The sequence below is a fragment of the Crassostrea angulata genome, chromosome 2, assembly GCF_025612915.1.
Source record: "Crassostrea angulata isolate pt1a10 chromosome 2, ASM2561291v2, whole genome shotgun sequence".
Lineage (NCBI taxonomy): Eukaryota > Metazoa > Mollusca > Bivalvia > Ostreida > Ostreidae > Magallana > Magallana angulata.
This window is the reverse complement of record NC_069112.1, coordinates 48,641,134-48,657,979: the sequence shown is the minus strand read 5'-3', so window position 1 is coordinate 48,657,979 and position 16,846 is coordinate 48,641,134. Positions and strand designations below refer to the sequence as shown.

Below are 16,846 nucleotides of genomic sequence, written 5' to 3'. Positions count from 1 at the left end.
GGGGCCGAGTTTGGCCTTTAGAGCCCTTAGCTCCACTCTTGTTGTTTATTTCATAAAGTTGGCTGTTGTTTCTACTTGCCCATATATTCTCAGTACCGCCACAAGCTATTCTCCAAAGACATGAACTGCGCTCAAAAGGACTCTGAATGATGTTCGCGATAGCGGGATTTTTCATCATTTTATGTGAGTTTGGTGCTTTACCTTGTGCATAAATTTTTTGCAATTAAAATTTTTCAAAAGCATTTTGAAGCTGGATTTCATCTATCAAAGCAGGTTGAAATTTTGGACAAAACAGTCCCATTTTCTTCAAGACCATACATGTACCTAAACTTAATGTTTTGTGAGTCATAACTCATAATGACCTTGGCATCAGCAGATTCAATGGTGCCTTTGCTGTTTTGAATTATTCCATTTATTTCCATTTCAGATTTTGCTGCCAGAGATTGAATTTCCCTATTCGCTACTTCAGATTCTCTTTTAATTTTACTTTTAGGATGGAGTCAAGACCCATTCATACCTAAAATTTGCAATTAAGAACAGTAAATGATCAAGATTTTTGAATAAAACGCTGTGCAGCTTGATTTGGAAACCCATTTCAGTCGTGCTTACAGAATGAAAACATCTGTTTGACTCACACCATGCCATTTACACTATAAACAATGTTTACAAGCCAAACATTAATATTTTAACTGAAATTGAAAATCGTTCGTTAGTCTTGCTCATAGTGGGGGATATACAACGCCTTATACGCCCCTGTCCTTTTTTCACTATTCAAGAGAAGACAAAAAAAATACGAAACATGTAGACCAATGTTTGGGAAACGTCTTTTTGGCCTACATTTTAAACGTTTATGTTTAAAACGTTTTATATATTGAAATTATTGCAGAATCACTGAAATAAATGATTTTATACGCGTTTAATCATTACTACTGAACACCAGAGTGTTTTACTGAAATGACTCATTAATGATTGTTAAACATTACACTAACTTTAATGATAAACACGGTGAGCATCTTCCATAGCCAAGGGTTAATTCTCACTATACTTTCCAATGAAAAATGACTGGCGATTTACAGTTCAAAATTATCAGTCAAGAAAAAAACAAGAAGTCATGGCTAACATATTTTTGGTCGGTGACGGTGTAAATAAAAATGTAGCAGATCCGTGTTTTCAATAGAGCCAGCATTAGAATCTTTGCAATAAATGAACATATTTACATTAATTATACCAAATGAATTTAAGCAGTAAAGATTTTCCCTTGGAATGGCGTACTTTCGTTTCTAGTATCCTAAAAAAATGGCCTGTATTATATAAGAGATCGGTATACTAAGTACACTCAGCAGATCAGGGATAGAATTTTATTAAAATATCAAATAGTATTTTAATTTTTTTTTAATCAGATGATACTGACTATTGAAGTTAAGTTTAAACACATATAATGAAAGCATAATAATTTTACATGACAGATACTGTACCAAACAATATTTTAGAAATGTCAATCATCAAAAATTCGTTAAATATGCACTGTGTAAAGGGAACATTGGGTTAAGCCAGTGCTAAATACTTGCAACAGTGACTGTGGATAGCATGTCCTAAAATACAGCATTTACTGACATACATGTACATGTGAATAAAAATTAAATATTTAATTCGTTTTTATCATTTTGTGTGATGGATACAAGGCGTTACCATATTTCAGTTTCTCATGAATCTTGGTCAATTGTTACAAATATTTTACTGTAGATTCCTAATTAATCGCGATAAAATATTTCTGATGTTTAAGTATAATGTAGACTTTATATAGAGATATAAAGTGACAGAAAAGCTAATACGCTGTTTATTGACCATTTAATAAGAGAGAAAAACTTATTTTAGTGATTTTTACACAAAAAACAATGTATAGACTGGGCGCTTTAAAAAATCTTATAAAATTGTAATTTGATAGGCAAATCATATTTTAAAAATATATTCTGAAACCAAAGTATCATATCATTATTTCACATTAGTAAAAAATCCAATATTAATATTATTGTTTTTTAAATGTCAAAACAGACTCTTTAATCTGCAGTAATTTTGAATTGCGAAACATGTGATATTTTCCTACGCCAATATTACGCCAAAAATATAGTCCTTGTTAGATTCTAAACATTGATTACTTTTTCTATGCAAAGTTGTTGATAATAAAAAGGAAGAAAATAATACTAATTTAATTACCTTTCATCTTGATTTAATGAACATCTAAACAAATTTACAAGTCGAAAACCAGAAAAGACTCCTTCACTAAGGTGATCATGGTCGTCTTGTTTTAATCGAAAGTGTTCATGATCAAATATGTTTTTAAAAGAGAAGTAAATTTAAGGTTTCTTTTTCCATAAATAGCACTCCTTTTCCCTGAAACTTGTCTATTTTCCAATTAAGCACAAGGCATTCCATGTTTCTCCTCTGCAAATTGTGGTTAACAACGTGGTTTTACTTTGAAACCAATTTGCTATTCAAATAATAATGGGATTCTCATATCTGTGTACATCATAAGACAACATATAAACTTTTGAAACTTTGTGTTAGGACGCATGGAGTTCATAGCTCTTATGAAGATGACAGTTTTCATTTCTTTTTATAAAAGCTATGCAATCCAGGTGAAAAAATGAGATCTATCAAACTACGCTTCACATAAGTATGTTATACAGGAAAAAAAGGACTGCTATTTTTTTTCTCATAACGAAATACACTTTAGGAGTGTCAAAATTTGACAGCAAACAATTAGATATTCTTAATTAGAAGTGCACTAAAGCAGGTTAGCATTGAATATTGAAGAAACCGATTCAAACAGAATGTTGCGCGTAAATGATAAATTGATTTAGTCGTAATTGCACAACATTTTGATACAGAAGGAAATGCCCACACACTTTTTCGTTCATTTTTTTCTTTCTGTGTTTCAAATCCAGCCTTTATCAAACAGTTATGGCAAGATGTTCGCTCTTTAGATGTGTAAACATTTCAAATCGACAATTCTTTGTAAATATTTTTACGACAATCAAAAACAAGATAGTAATCGTTCTACAAGGCAACATAAACCCCTTAGTGTGGATAAAAACGCATTTGATAATGATTATGTAAATCCCATTTGTGTTTTTGGCAAAAACTTCACAGATTTTTCTTTTCGATAACAATAATGATATCGCTTTTCTGATAAACTTTATTTTCGTTCTACATTTGATTATGGCCATGCTACACTACTTGCTATTGGTTAGAACTATCTTAAATCAAAAATTCTGTTTACATATATATAGCATCTTATTTACTTCTAATATAACAAAATTCTGTTTACAAATATAGCATGTTATTTACTACTAATATAATAAAATATTGTTTAATGAACTAAAAATAAAATGAAAAATATCAATAAAATTAGAAAAAAAATTAACAATAATATACAAATTCCAAACAGAAATAAAAATGTAATATATTCTACGGTAACAAATCAGCACAATTCATTCCTCATTTACTATATTTGATTTCTTCACAAAATCCAGTTACTACAACGTACATGAATTTATGCTTAATGCAAGTTTTTTTTCTAAAAAATTTAATTAAGACGTTGTTACTACGGAATTTTCTACAAATTTTCCTGGAATATACACTCTAAAAAAATCACTCATTCCCAAGAGGAATAGACATAGAAATCATATTGAGGCTCGATGGTCAACAAACGACCATCAGATCTACCTTATAATTTGAAATATATTCATTGTGACCATTGTTTAGTAAAGAAAAAATCCAAGTACCTTAAGTTTAAAATTTGAACATTCCCTTTATCTTTATACAGAGCTATTCATTTCAAGGAAATCAATGAATTCTAAAATGGCAATAACTTTTCAGCCCTTTTAAGTAAATACACATTCTACATGTAATTCGCTACAAAAGAAAACCCTTGAAGGATACTAGTAAATGGTATCATACAGGATTGCATGTAATAAGACCATATAAAAAAGTGAAAATGGGTCACATAAGTCATGACCAGACAGTACGAAGTCGAATGTTTACCATACATAGATATTACATTAGGATCTTCTATAATTTTCATTAACAATGATAATTAAATGCATACAAAAATTTTGATAATTATCTAGACAAAGAAGGATTGATAGAAAATAATATAATTTTGACCAAAAATATTCTACACCTATTACATCGATCCAGTAAAGTCCATAAATTAATATACTGGTTTATTTTAAAAAAAAATCTTTGAGAGTGGATAAACTGGAATCGATATCTATTTCAAAAGAATCTTTTTAAAATCTTGAAACTCCCTGTACCAGCCATAGCCAAATAAAGTATTTTTATTGGACAAATTTATATGGGATAAGATATTTCAAAACCTAGCAACATGTTTGCAAATTATGTATTGAAAGTAACTAAGACATTTGGAAACATGTCAGTCTATAGTAAATCATTATAACAAAAGATCTCATTGTGAATTATTGTTAGCAGTTGACATTCCACACCAAGAATTTAGCTGCATGAATTTATTTTAAAGCCTTTTGTTGGTCCTTTATTTGAACGCAAATCTATTAGGGAAGAACATGCAAAGGTAAATGTTATCACTGTCGTGAATGTCAGTATAACCAACATGATAATGTAAGATCCTCCTTACGAAATGTTTCTAAATTAAATTTGTAATGGAGAGCTGTTTCGCCTAATAAAATCAAAATGAGGTTTTATACAAACGTGATGACATCAAGTTTTTATCTTTTCAATTAAGTAATGCTGTAATGCTGTGAAAGTTTCTCCACAGATACAATCGCGTTTTTATAATCTTCATACTAGTTATCTTAATTTTTCAAGATTTTTTATTGTTATTTATGATTTGCATTCCCGAACGTAAAACCTGAAAGGTTGTTTGAACTTCCAAACAAATTTGGTGATTGATGAGAGGGCATACTACTCCCAAACGAAAAACCAGTACCTGAGGTACTGCTGCTTCCGAAAAGGCCTACACTAGGAGGCTTACTTCCGAAATCCATAAAGCCTCCACCAAACGCAGAGCCCGCATTTTGAGGAGTACTTCCTAAGTTAAAACCCCCATTACGAGACGTCCCAAAATTAAAGCATTGAGAACTACTTGGGGTTCCGAACCCACCTGTTGACTGAGAGCCAAAAGCAGGACAACCGCTAGCTTTTAAAAGACTGAGTGGTTTAGAGGCTTTATTCATTTGAAATCCTCCAAACATTTCGTAGATTTGTTCATTTCTGATTCTTCCAGGTAAATAATTCGGATAAAATAGTCCCAATTTATTATAACATTCCCTAAATATTTGATTTTTTGATTCATAACTCATTATGGCTGTGACATTGGATGTGTTAAGAATGCTTCTGTTATTTAAGATAATTCCATTCAGTTCCTTTTCAGTTCTTGCTGCCAACGACTCTGTTTCTCTATTCTCCTTGGTTTGGTCTTTTTGTTTGGTAACTTCATCCCGCATTTGACTGCCAATGTCACGCACAATCTTGCAGATTGCATCTTCTTGATTTTGTATGGCAGAAAGAACTTTATCATATTCAGCGGAAGGTACACCTGCCTTAACATTTCTGTATGCTGGAACAATGTCATTTTCCAGCTCTGTAAGATCATCAATTATTCGTTTTTTGCTATTCTGGATAATTTCTTCAATGTCAGTAATTTCGTGCTTTTTGTGTGTAGTTGTTACACATAATATGCACATTGGTTCTTGACAATCTCTGCAGAACAACTCGCAACGGTGTTTCTTGTGAGAGTTGCATTCAGGTAAAACATGTCCTTTCTTTCTGTTTATAAATTCGACAATTTCGTGTCTGTTTGTTTTGTCCGCCAAGTGGTTAAGAGTACAGGGAGAGCAAAGGTCAACACGACAAAGGTTACAATGGTATTCCACAGGATTGGTACACAACTGACAGAACATGGCGTCCTGTCCTTGAGTAGAAGCCATGATTGTACATTGATGCTGAAATCAATATAAACACAAGGCTCAGAAAAAGGTTATTTTGTTGACAACAAATGCTGCAGGATAGTAATTCAATTTTTTAAATTTAGACATATATTTTTCCTCATTGTTAATTATGATAAGATTTTGCGTAATCAAGTGTTATATAGATATTCCTAGTGACCTATAATAAGACAGTATTTACTATTGATAAAAAGGTACACTGCATCCCCCTCCCCCCCCCCCCCCCCCCCAAAAAAAAAAAAAGATTTTACTCAATACAGGCATGGATTACCACAAGTTAGGTATATTTCTTGTAGCAAAGCCATGTTCGCAAATTCATGGATTAAAATGTATATGTGGTTAACGTTATTTAATCCTGCATCAGAATTCATGAACAGCTTTAGATCTATTGACTTGCATATGTTGAACCAGGTTTTTTAGATAGACATGTAACTTTTCTTAAATCTTGCACAAACTAATGTAAGTTGAACTTGTTTTGTTCTCATTTGTTACTGATTTTGATAATACAAACCCAAGGAATATACAAAAAATACCATCATATATGATAGGTACACAAATCTGCATTTTACAGTAAAGAGAATTATAACACAGACTGTATAGTTGTAAGTGTTCTGAAAGTTGGTAGTTGAAGATGTGTATTGTGTATTATGTATTTATTAAAAATATATCTTTAAAAAATGTATTTTAACCAAATATCAAGTCCAGTGGATAACAGTCGAGATTAACCACAGATGAAATAATCAATCATCATCATTGTGCCAACATACATTTGAACAACCGATATATCTGAAATAAAACAGTAACAAATGTACTTACTTTGATCAATCTCGATTTCTTCAATTATATTGTATATCGCGATCGGTTGTGTGCAGTATTTTTGTTTTGTTTTACCTAAACAAACATGGCTGACATGATCCAGAAAGAGATCGTAAAACTATGCTATTTATAGCACTTTTTTCTGCCTTGCGTTGCGATCTACTTGAATATATTCCTTTACAACCATAACCACTCAACATGTTTCAAACTAAGCTTAAGGTACTAATAGCAAGCAAAGTTATATTTAAGGAGTCCATCTATAATATGATTTACCGTGCGACCGTTGGGGCGTGCGCAGCATGTGATCAAATAATGAATTATGATGAATCAATAAAAATAAAAGTAGCAACGTAACGTAAATGAATTTGAATGCAAAAAAAAAAAAAATTAAAAAAAATAAAACGTATCTATTTTTTCAGTAAATTTTCATTATTCAAAATTTATAAGATTTTTTATTTATTTATAAGTAGATTTTATCTCAAATACAATGTTGTTTAATAATAGAGATTTTAACATAATGTCCATTGCAGTTTATTTTTTCTTTTCTTGCAGCAGACATTTTTCTTAAACTTACGTATAAAAAACTGACTTATAATAGAGTTCCCCCTTTTAAAAAAATGATAATTTTTTTTTTAATTTACGTATTAAAAACATTGCTGATCATATAAGGAAAATGGAGCCCCCCCCCCCCCCTCCCCCTTTGGGAACATATCATAATGAATGTGAAAACAAAAATATCATTGAGAAGCTAAAGAGCTAAAGGCATACTACGCACTCCCCAATCCTCACCCCTGATTAGAATTTTCCTGATTTTGAGAATTATCTTTTTTCTCCGTTAGTCTTATGTAATGGAATTACGTTGTGTCAGCAGTATATTTACAATGCATGTACATAGTTTTTTTTATCTTGTTCTCGTGAGAGTGTGGAATGGGAAACTATTTTTTTCAGGGAACTGTTGGTCCGATAAAAACGGACATTACTAATTAATGTGCAACTAGTCCGAATTTCCTATTCACACACGCCTTTCCGGAAGAGCTCGCTTCGCTCGCTGTTATACTAATGTACTTTTATATAATTTGGGACAGCTTAAACGAGTATATCATTGGTGAAAATTAAATTTATTTTCTATTATCTAATTTGTTCTCTATTGATTGTAAAATATGAGGCATAGTTTTAGAAATAATTCGAATCTGCTCAAAACTTTAATTTAACGTCAAGCTCATTGATAGGTTTTCCATGCGCGTCGTATTGCGACGCATGCATGTAATATATTACAATATATATCAATTGGATTTGCTAGTCAAAAAGTGCGTTACAACCAAAGTTCATCTATTAACATATTAATGCATGAACCTTCAAAGGACAAGCTGGTACATGTAAATGAAGACGGTAAAAAAAAAGTTGGAAATAACAGCTTAACTTTTACTTCAAAATTTTGAAGTTTCCGGAATTTAGATGAGATTCAATTCCATAAAGATCTCCGTACGGTAGAGTGGAATGAAATTAAGAAATTGAGTGACGTAAATCAAATGTGGAACGATTTTATGACAAAATCTACCCTTTAAAGAACGGAGAATAAATGTCAAATCAAAGGAGTGGATAACCGATGAAATTTTGAATGAAATTCACAATCGAAAATATCAACAAGAAAGAGCCTTAAGATCCAAATCAGCGGACGACTGGAAACTTTACAAAGCCATCAGAAATCCTGTCACCCTCAAGATCAGAGAAGAGAAACGGGATTTTGTTGAAGAAGCAATCGATCGGTGTAACAATTGTCCAAAAGACATGTGGTCGCGGATAAAACAGTTTTTACCATCTTACTGTCGACATTTTTATATGCAGTTGAAAAACTTCAGTTTTGGACACACGGGGAAATTCCGGTTCTGTAGCTACATGTTTGGTAAAACAATAACATCTCATTTTCATATTTAATACATGTACAGACTACTTTCAAATAATATTTAAAATCAATTTTTTCAAGTTGATGCTTTTTAAAAATGTTATTACTAAGTATGTAACAAATATAATAATAAATACCCTTTTCCATATCACAGCCGGTATCAGCCCTCGACCAATATCATCCCCCGGGCTGATATTGGAGTCTCGGGCTGATACTGGCTGTGATATGGAAAAGGGTATGTATTATTCTCTATATATTTTATATACTAGTAAGTATTTATCATTCTGGCAAAGGACCAGTTCTCGCCGCTGCAATGTAACGTCACAACTTAACATGCAATATTAAGTGGTGGCGAGAATGGGTACTTGGTTAGAATTTGTCTTAGACCAGCATATTATTCAAACAATAAAATGCTTTCATTGATAATTCATGCGGGATATGAAGGTGGCGACATTGCGGGAAAAATACATAACGCTACCTCCATAACCCGCACAAATCATCAAAGAAAGCATTTTATTGTTTATATTCTTTCTTTAAGTAAATTAATAAATTGAATATAAAAACTAAGTAAAATGCGCTAAATTGCAGTTGTAAATGTAAATCATTGCGTTAGCTAAAATAAAACAGCCAAATTGTCTCCAATAGGAATTTGAGTATGACATCATCATGATTATTTCGTGCAGTCCGTAAATTTTCCTAGGTTGCTGTAGGTTTCGACCAACCGATAAATAGGGCGTGTATAGTCTGTCCCAAGATATTTATGCAGCACATTTGGACGATTTTTAAAAAAAATACACATACCTGTGAAGGAATTTACATTTGAAATAGTTGAAAGGGATAATTTCAAGATAATTTCATTGACACATTTTCAACTGTCACTCAGAAAAATTCACAGGAACGAAAACAGATTCCTTACGGAGATTTATAATGGGGAATGTTTACATATTATCTCCATTCGGTATACACTCGGAATACATCGCGCAATTTTTCAACGTTATCATCCGGGCTTGCTGCAATACAAAATCTCCGTAGACATCACATTTTTAAGCATTGACTTGAAACCTGATAAGCTAACAGTCACCCCTGCGAATGTGTTCGGAATGTTTTCTTTATCGTTGCTAAGTAAGTAATAAATCCAGAGGTGCTCGAATGAAAGTTCACGAGACTTCACCAATATTTGTTCACTTCCTGTGAAATTTCGAGCGGAAGTATAAGTGATCGGATAATATTCTCAAAATACGTAAGTACTGGTCGTTTTTCATATCATATCCTACTGTGATTTATGTTAAAACGGGAAAAGCTTTCAAGATGTATGTCTTATTTTACCATCTAGCAGTTATTTATATTAAACGATAATATTCGGAACAGAGTTATCGTTCGTGTGCAAACACGTGTAGAGTGGTTGAAAATATAACCATTGGGTTGCTTAATAAATTCATAGCCATGTTTGATGCTTGTGGTGTGCAATACCATGTTTTAAAAAAAAATAATGGGTGTCTGTTTTGCATTAAAACTTAGTATATCGAGCCATTTTCAAGGTACATTCTGCATAAAATGGTATAGTCTGTTTCACTATTGATGTTATTACTAGGTCCGGCGCGGATCGAAAATTAATCCTCAGGAGGGATCTCTTTTAAGCATGTTAGTTGTTGCAACAGCAGACAAAAACTAATTTTTGTATGGTCACATTTCTTTCTAGAACACATTTTATTCACCAATTAATGAAGATAAAGTTTAAAATCAATAAACCTCTAGATTTTATATTTGACTACTATATTAAGAACCTAGATACATGAACTGTGAAATAGACTTTATACACGAGGTACGATTTTTACTGCGAAACTGAAATGGTCAAATAAAACCACGTGGTCTAAAATTTGAATGACAATAACATTCGCAGGGGTGACAGTGGCGTTTCGACTGAGAAATCTTTTATACTTTTGAATGAACATCGTTTGAACCCTGAGGTATTTATAAATATCAAGCAATTAAGCAAAATGCGAATCCAAGATATCTTGGGACAGACTATAGATATACTGTCAGTTTCAGTCCCGTATGTTTCGACAAATCGATAAAAGGGGTCAATAGATTTCATTCTGTCTGTTTCTATAAAGCTTTGAGTTAACTATAAGTTTCCGTAAGAAATGAAGGGAATCATACTTGGTAGATGTAAATATAAAATGATAAACCTGGAAAAAAAAAATAAAAATCAATAACAATTTTGTCCAAGAAAAAAATGTATGCCGCTCTGCAATTTAATCACGTCACAAATGATAAATATTTGATGCTCTATGAAAGATCAAATACTAGTATCCAAATACTAAGTTTGTGAATCTACATTGAAGGGTTTACTCGAAATATTTAATGATGCGAATTTTCCCGGTAGACAATTCTCCAGCAACCAGATTGTGGTCAGTATCAATACTGATGCCTCCAGTACATGAATGTTCGATATAATGGATAAAGGTACCGTCACAGTCTATGATGTGGACAATCTTGTTTGAATAGTCGCCAATAAGTATGTTAAAATTTCCATCATTAACTATGTCATCAGGTTCAAAAGAGGTTCTTTTCTTGTAGGTCGCCCTGTTGCCTGTGTACTTAAATCGCAATTCTCCAAAAGCATATACCACGAGGACAGCCTTGCCAGTGACGTCAGCTACACATATATCTCCATTACCATTCTCACTTAGCCTTAATAATTTCCTACTATCCACAGAAAAAAGGGAGCCTCCTAATATGTCATTTTGAGTTTCTCTGGTCATGTAATAGCTCACAATTTTACTTTGTTTTTCATCCAAAGAGCGCATGCTCACTAAAAGGTCGCCATTCATCGTATAACAGAGTCCTCTCGGACACCAGTCAGATAGCTCCAACAGAGTTTTAACTGTGTTTGTATTACTTTCATACTTGTAGACTTTTGTGTCAGGCCATGAAACTATAAACACTATGTTTTGATCTGAGTCAATTGTTAATTCAAGGACATTATTCGCAGCTTTTATATTTTTCAGAACAGCTCCACTCCTGTTTATTTGATAAAGTTGGCTGTCATTCCCACTGGTCCATACATTTTCAGCCCCCTCACATGAAACTTTCCAAAGACTTGAACTGTCCTCTAATGGACTTTGAATGGTGTTCAAAATAACAGGAGTTTTCATCATTTTTTGTGGATTTGGTGCAGTATTTGATGCATAGATTCTTTGCAATTCAAATTTTCCAAAAACATTTTGAAGCTGGTCTTCATTAATCAAACCAGGTTGAAATTTTGGAAAAGACAGTCCCATTTCTTTGAGACCATACCTAAACTTCATATTTTGTGACTCGTAACTAATAATGCCTTTGGTATCAGCAGATTCTAAAACACTTTTGCTGTTCTGAATTATTCCATTCAATTCCATTTCAGATTTTGCTGCCAGAGATTGTTTTTCTTTGTTCATAGTTTCAGATTCTCCTTTAAGTTTCGAAACTTTGTCTCGCATTTTACTACCAATATCACGGACAGATCTGCATAGTTCGTCTTCCTGGTCTTGAATAGCAGAGAGAGTTTCATCAAACACTGAGGATGTTACAAATGCAGTAATATATTTGTACTTTGGAGCAATGGCGTTTTCAAGTTCCTTTAAATCAAATGTGACTTGCTGTTTAGCATTCTGGAGGATTTCTAAAATATTGTCCATTTCGTGCTTTTTGTGAGTAGTTGTTACGCATAATACACACGTTGGTTGTTTGCAATCTCTGCAGTACATTTCACATCGTTTTGTCTGGTGAAAGCTGCACTCAGCCAAAATGGGTCCTTTTTTTCTGTTGATGAACTCCACAATTTCATGTCTGCTTGTTTTGTCCGCCAGGTGCTTTAGAGTGCAGGGAGAGCAAAGGTCAACAAGACAAAGGTTGCAATGGTGTTCTACAGGACTGGAACACAGTTGACAGAGGACGACGTCCTGTCCTTGAGTGGTAGCCATTGTTTTGCCTTAATGCTGAAAAAAACCTTAAATATGAACATGAATAACGCAGGAATTATATTTAAAAGTGAAAGATTCTGCTATGTCACAAAATGTTTTCTTTAAACACATTTACATTTCAAATAAGGAAATGATACAATCAAGTCTTGGTCTGAATAAAGGCACAGAGTTAGGCATCTTTAACGTTACTTATTTAGTAGCTAAAAATAACAGTTTGCCTACAAGTAAAACTAAGGTGTGTTCGACTCGCATATTTAAGGGTAAAAACCATGGATTTGAAAGTTTTTATTACTGTTAAAAAAGACAAAGAAATGAAATACGAAACATCTAGGCGTATGTGAAGGAAATGCCTTCGTGACCTACATTTGAAAAGTTTCTGTTCATACCATTTGATATCGTGAAATTATTGAAAAATCATATTGTGAATTGATTTAAAAGACTTTTAATTATCATTACTTAACACCAGAGTGTATTTTTACTTTTTAATGAGGTGACCCATTAACTAATGATTGTTGAACATCATACTACGTTATGGAGTGCATCAAAACAAGAACCCATGACTATAACATATATATGGTGGCATATCTCTGCCCCTTGTGTGTAAGTTATTTTTCTATCAAATATGTCGACATGCAAGATAAATATGTTGACATGGAAGATAATTATGTCAACATGCAACATAACTATGTTGACATGCAAGAAAACTGCAATCAAATAAGAGTTATAAAAAATCTCAAATATCGCCAACATGTGACATTCAAGATTCTAGATACGCTACCTATTGATGTCAACATGCAACTTATTTATGTCAACATGCAACTTCTTTATGTCGACATGCAACTTCTTTATGTCGACATGCAACTTAGTTATGTAAACATGCAACTTAGTTATGTTAACATGCAAGATAAATATGCTGACATGCAACATAATTATGTCGACATGCGACTAAGTTATGTTGACATGCAACAAATAAGTTGCATGTCAACATATTCATCTCGCATGTCAACATAAGTAAGTTGCATGTTGACATAAATAAGTTGCATGTTGACATAAATAAGTTGCATGTTGACATAAATAAGTTGCATGTTGACATAAATAAGTTGCATGTCAGCATATTTATCTTGCATGTTAACATAAATAAGTTGCATGTCGACATAAAAGGGTAGCATCTAGCATCTTGAATGTCACAAGTGGGCGATATTTGAGAGTTTTTGAGATTTTGTATAATTCTTATCAGATTGCAATTTTCTTGCATGCCAACATAGTTATGTTGCATGTTGACATAATCATCTTGTATGTCAACATATTTATCTTGCATGTCGACATATTTGATGGAAAAATAACTTGCACACAAGGGGCAGAGATATGCCACCATACATATATTTATGGTCGGTGTCGGTGAAAACGTGGCAGATTTACCCTAAAATATTATAGAAGTTCTGGGTTTTCAGTAGTGCTTAAATTTGAAACTTTGCAATGAGTTAATTAATTAAAAAACATACTTACATCGATTATACCAAATGAATTAAAGCAGAAGGGTATTTCCTTTGAATTCATGTGTACTTTCGTTTTGAGTAACCTGAAGAAAACATGGCCGGTGGAAGAAATCGGTATGCTAAGTACTCCCAGCAGGTCCGGGTTAAAATATTTTTTAAGTATAATAAAAGTAGTATAATTTAAAAAATCAGTTGAGGCTGACCTGAAATGTATTGTTATCATAAATTCAAACACATAATTATATTGAAATCAAAATATGTTTTACATGAAACGGATATTGTACCAAACTTATATTTTTATAAGAAATTATCAAACAAATTATGCACAGTGTAAAACGAGTTTTTCTGGGGGGTTTTGCCTACTTCACAGAAAGTATTGTCAAATTTAAAAAAAAATGATTGAATAATATATAGTATTTTATTTAGCTTATCAAAAGACTGTATCGAATGTATTTTGTCTGACCATATTTTCAGAAATACGACCAATAGCATTTCATTTTTTTTTTTGTTAGCTTAAGGACCTCTTCTGGGTGTCTAAATAAGAAACATACCATGTATAAGTATATGATGTTTTGATTCAGTCATACATGATCAATGTGTCTTATTGGCGATATCGCTTTAAAACCAAATACAGAAAATAACAACAGCCCAAAACATCAGTGTTATTCTTGATTCACATAATCAATCTGATAAATGTTTTTCTTAAATGTAAATTTCACTGGTAGCAATAGGTAAACCTCTCATTTCGCCGTATCATAAGATGTAATGCATTGTGACAATGCCTCCATATACCGACGCAAAGCGGAGTTTGACAATGGTTTTCGAGGGGTGTCAATTTCAACTGTTATCCTCCCAAACAGGCACTATTTATTTTGTTATACTGAATGTCTTAATGTTTAAGAAAATTTTACTGCTTTTATATAGGAATAACGTGAATTCTACAGCGAACCGTACGCGCATAATTTTAGCGCATGTAACAATATATAAATAGTGCCTGTTTGGGAGGGTAACAGTTGAAATTGACACCCCGAGAAAACCATTGTCAACCGACGCGAAGCGGAGGTTGACAATGGTTTTCTCGGGGTGTTTGGGAGGGTAAATTTTACTGCTTTTATATAGGAATAACGTGAATTCTACAGCAAACCGTACGCGCATAATTTTCGCGCATGTAACATTTTTTAATGTTACCCGTTGTTAAGTGCGTTGCTAACGCTGAGGGTAATAGAAAATATTATTAACTGCATCTTAACCAATCAGATTTCAGTATTTAACATGAAAGTATAACAATTTTTAATGTTACCCGTTGCTAAGTGTGTTGCTAACGCTGAGGGTAATAGAACGGATTATGAACTACGTCTTAACCAATCAGATTTCAGTATTTAACATGAAAGTATAACAATTTATATGTTGTTACTTTATTCCGCCTCCCACATTTTTACATCCTCAACAAATTGTGAAACATTCATGTATTATCAATGTGATAACGACCCATCAATATGTAAAATATTTACAATTCTACTACAGTCATTGCCGAGATCAAAGAGATGCCGCCGACATTATTCTCCAATATACCACGAACGTCATCAGTAAATTATCAGATCTGAAATACCTATTTGTCTCGCACTGATCATGAAAGTACAACTTCATACCGTCAAAATTTTTAAAATCATGTCAATTTCACGTGTTAGTTCCAGTCAAAAGGATGTGTATATTGCCTCAAATGTTTATTTTTAAGAGATCAATGCGGCTGTTCCTAGGACCTCCCTAGCACATTTTCACTGCGTTTTTACATAAAATATATCACGTGTAGTAGTAATAATCGTATTAAATTGCCCATAAAATATTAGGAACATGATTCAAAGATATTTTATAATTAAGTGAAGAGTATTAAAAACCCAAAGAAAAATTCTGTCGTTTGCATGTGATTCCTTTGATCGACACACATGTTAACATTACTAACAAAACCGTTGGGGTTACACGGAACAGCCGTCAAAATGACTTATATCGTCTCTCTATAGGAGAAACGATCTGTAGAAATACTGGGCTGTTAGTAGAATAGAAATAAAGTTCTTGCTATCGTGAATGTTGCAAGAGAACCTCCTCGGTCTCGAAACGCCTCGGCTTTTATATTTCAAAACAACATTTCTCGACCTCGGAGGTTATTCTGCAACATTCACGAAAACTCGAACTTCATTTCTTAAATGCACGAAAATTAACCCACGAAAATTAGTATCTACACATTATAACATATTTGGAGATACTTGACCTAAGTTATATTGAATTCAGATTGTTGATAAATTACAATTACTTCAACAAGTCTATAAAAACATGTATTGCTTAGTATTACACAGAGACACAGAGTAATTTAAACTTAGAGATATAAGTCCAGCCAATAGTTTGGCTACGTTTTATTTTAGAAGCTGTATTGCTTATCTTAAAGACAATTAAAGGTCATGCACGCTGTAATTTTGTTCATTGCCAAGTAGGAATGTTTGTGTTATTTCTCAAACAGCATTCTCTCCTCACCGATGAAATTCAAATTAGGCCCATGGCCTTCGTCATATTTTGTTTATGATGCATACAATGTATAGTATGAAGCATTTTGTTTAAAAGTTTTATAACGTACCGATGAACACTATATTCCATTGTTACACCACATGAACATTCTTTAAATGTTACACCAAA

The 16,846-nt window shown here is 32.8% G+C and overlaps 2 protein-coding genes across 2 annotated transcripts; both read right to left on the bottom strand.

Annotated features, from left to right (window-relative positions):
• Positions 1-4,236: 4,236 nt before the first annotated feature.
• LOC128170400 (transcription intermediary factor 1-beta-like) lies at positions 4,237-7,110 on the bottom strand. Its single transcript, XM_052836174.1, has 2 exons — positions 6,801-7,110; positions 4,237-5,981 (listed from the first exon to the last, which is right to left on the bottom strand). Exon 2 carries the CDS (start codon positions 5,964-5,966, stop codon positions 4,857-4,859), a length of 1,110 nt encoding a protein of 369 aa, XP_052692134.1. The 5' UTR covers positions 5,967-5,981; positions 6,801-7,110; the 3' UTR covers positions 4,237-4,856.
• A 2,170-nt stretch (positions 7,111-9,280) lies between these two features.
• LOC128170590 (uncharacterized) lies at positions 9,281-14,295 on the bottom strand. The gene is made up of 2 exons (XM_052836369.1): positions 14,172-14,295; positions 9,281-12,680 (listed from the first exon to the last, which is right to left on the bottom strand). The coding sequence occupies exon 2, from the start codon at positions 12,663-12,665 to the stop codon at positions 11,052-11,054; it is 1,614 nt and encodes a 537-aa protein (XP_052692329.1). The 5' UTR covers positions 12,666-12,680; positions 14,172-14,295; the 3' UTR covers positions 9,281-11,051.
• Positions 14,296-16,846: the final 2,551 nt, after the last annotated feature.

Coding starts and splice junctions, on each gene's coding strand:
- LOC128170590 (XM_052836369.1), bottom strand. CDS start 12,665: ATGGCTACCACTCAAGGACAGGACGTCGTCCTCTGTCAACTGTGTTCC.
- LOC128170400 (XM_052836174.1), bottom strand. CDS start 5,966: ATGGCTTCTACTCAAGGACAGGACGCCATGTTCTGTCAGTTGTGTACC.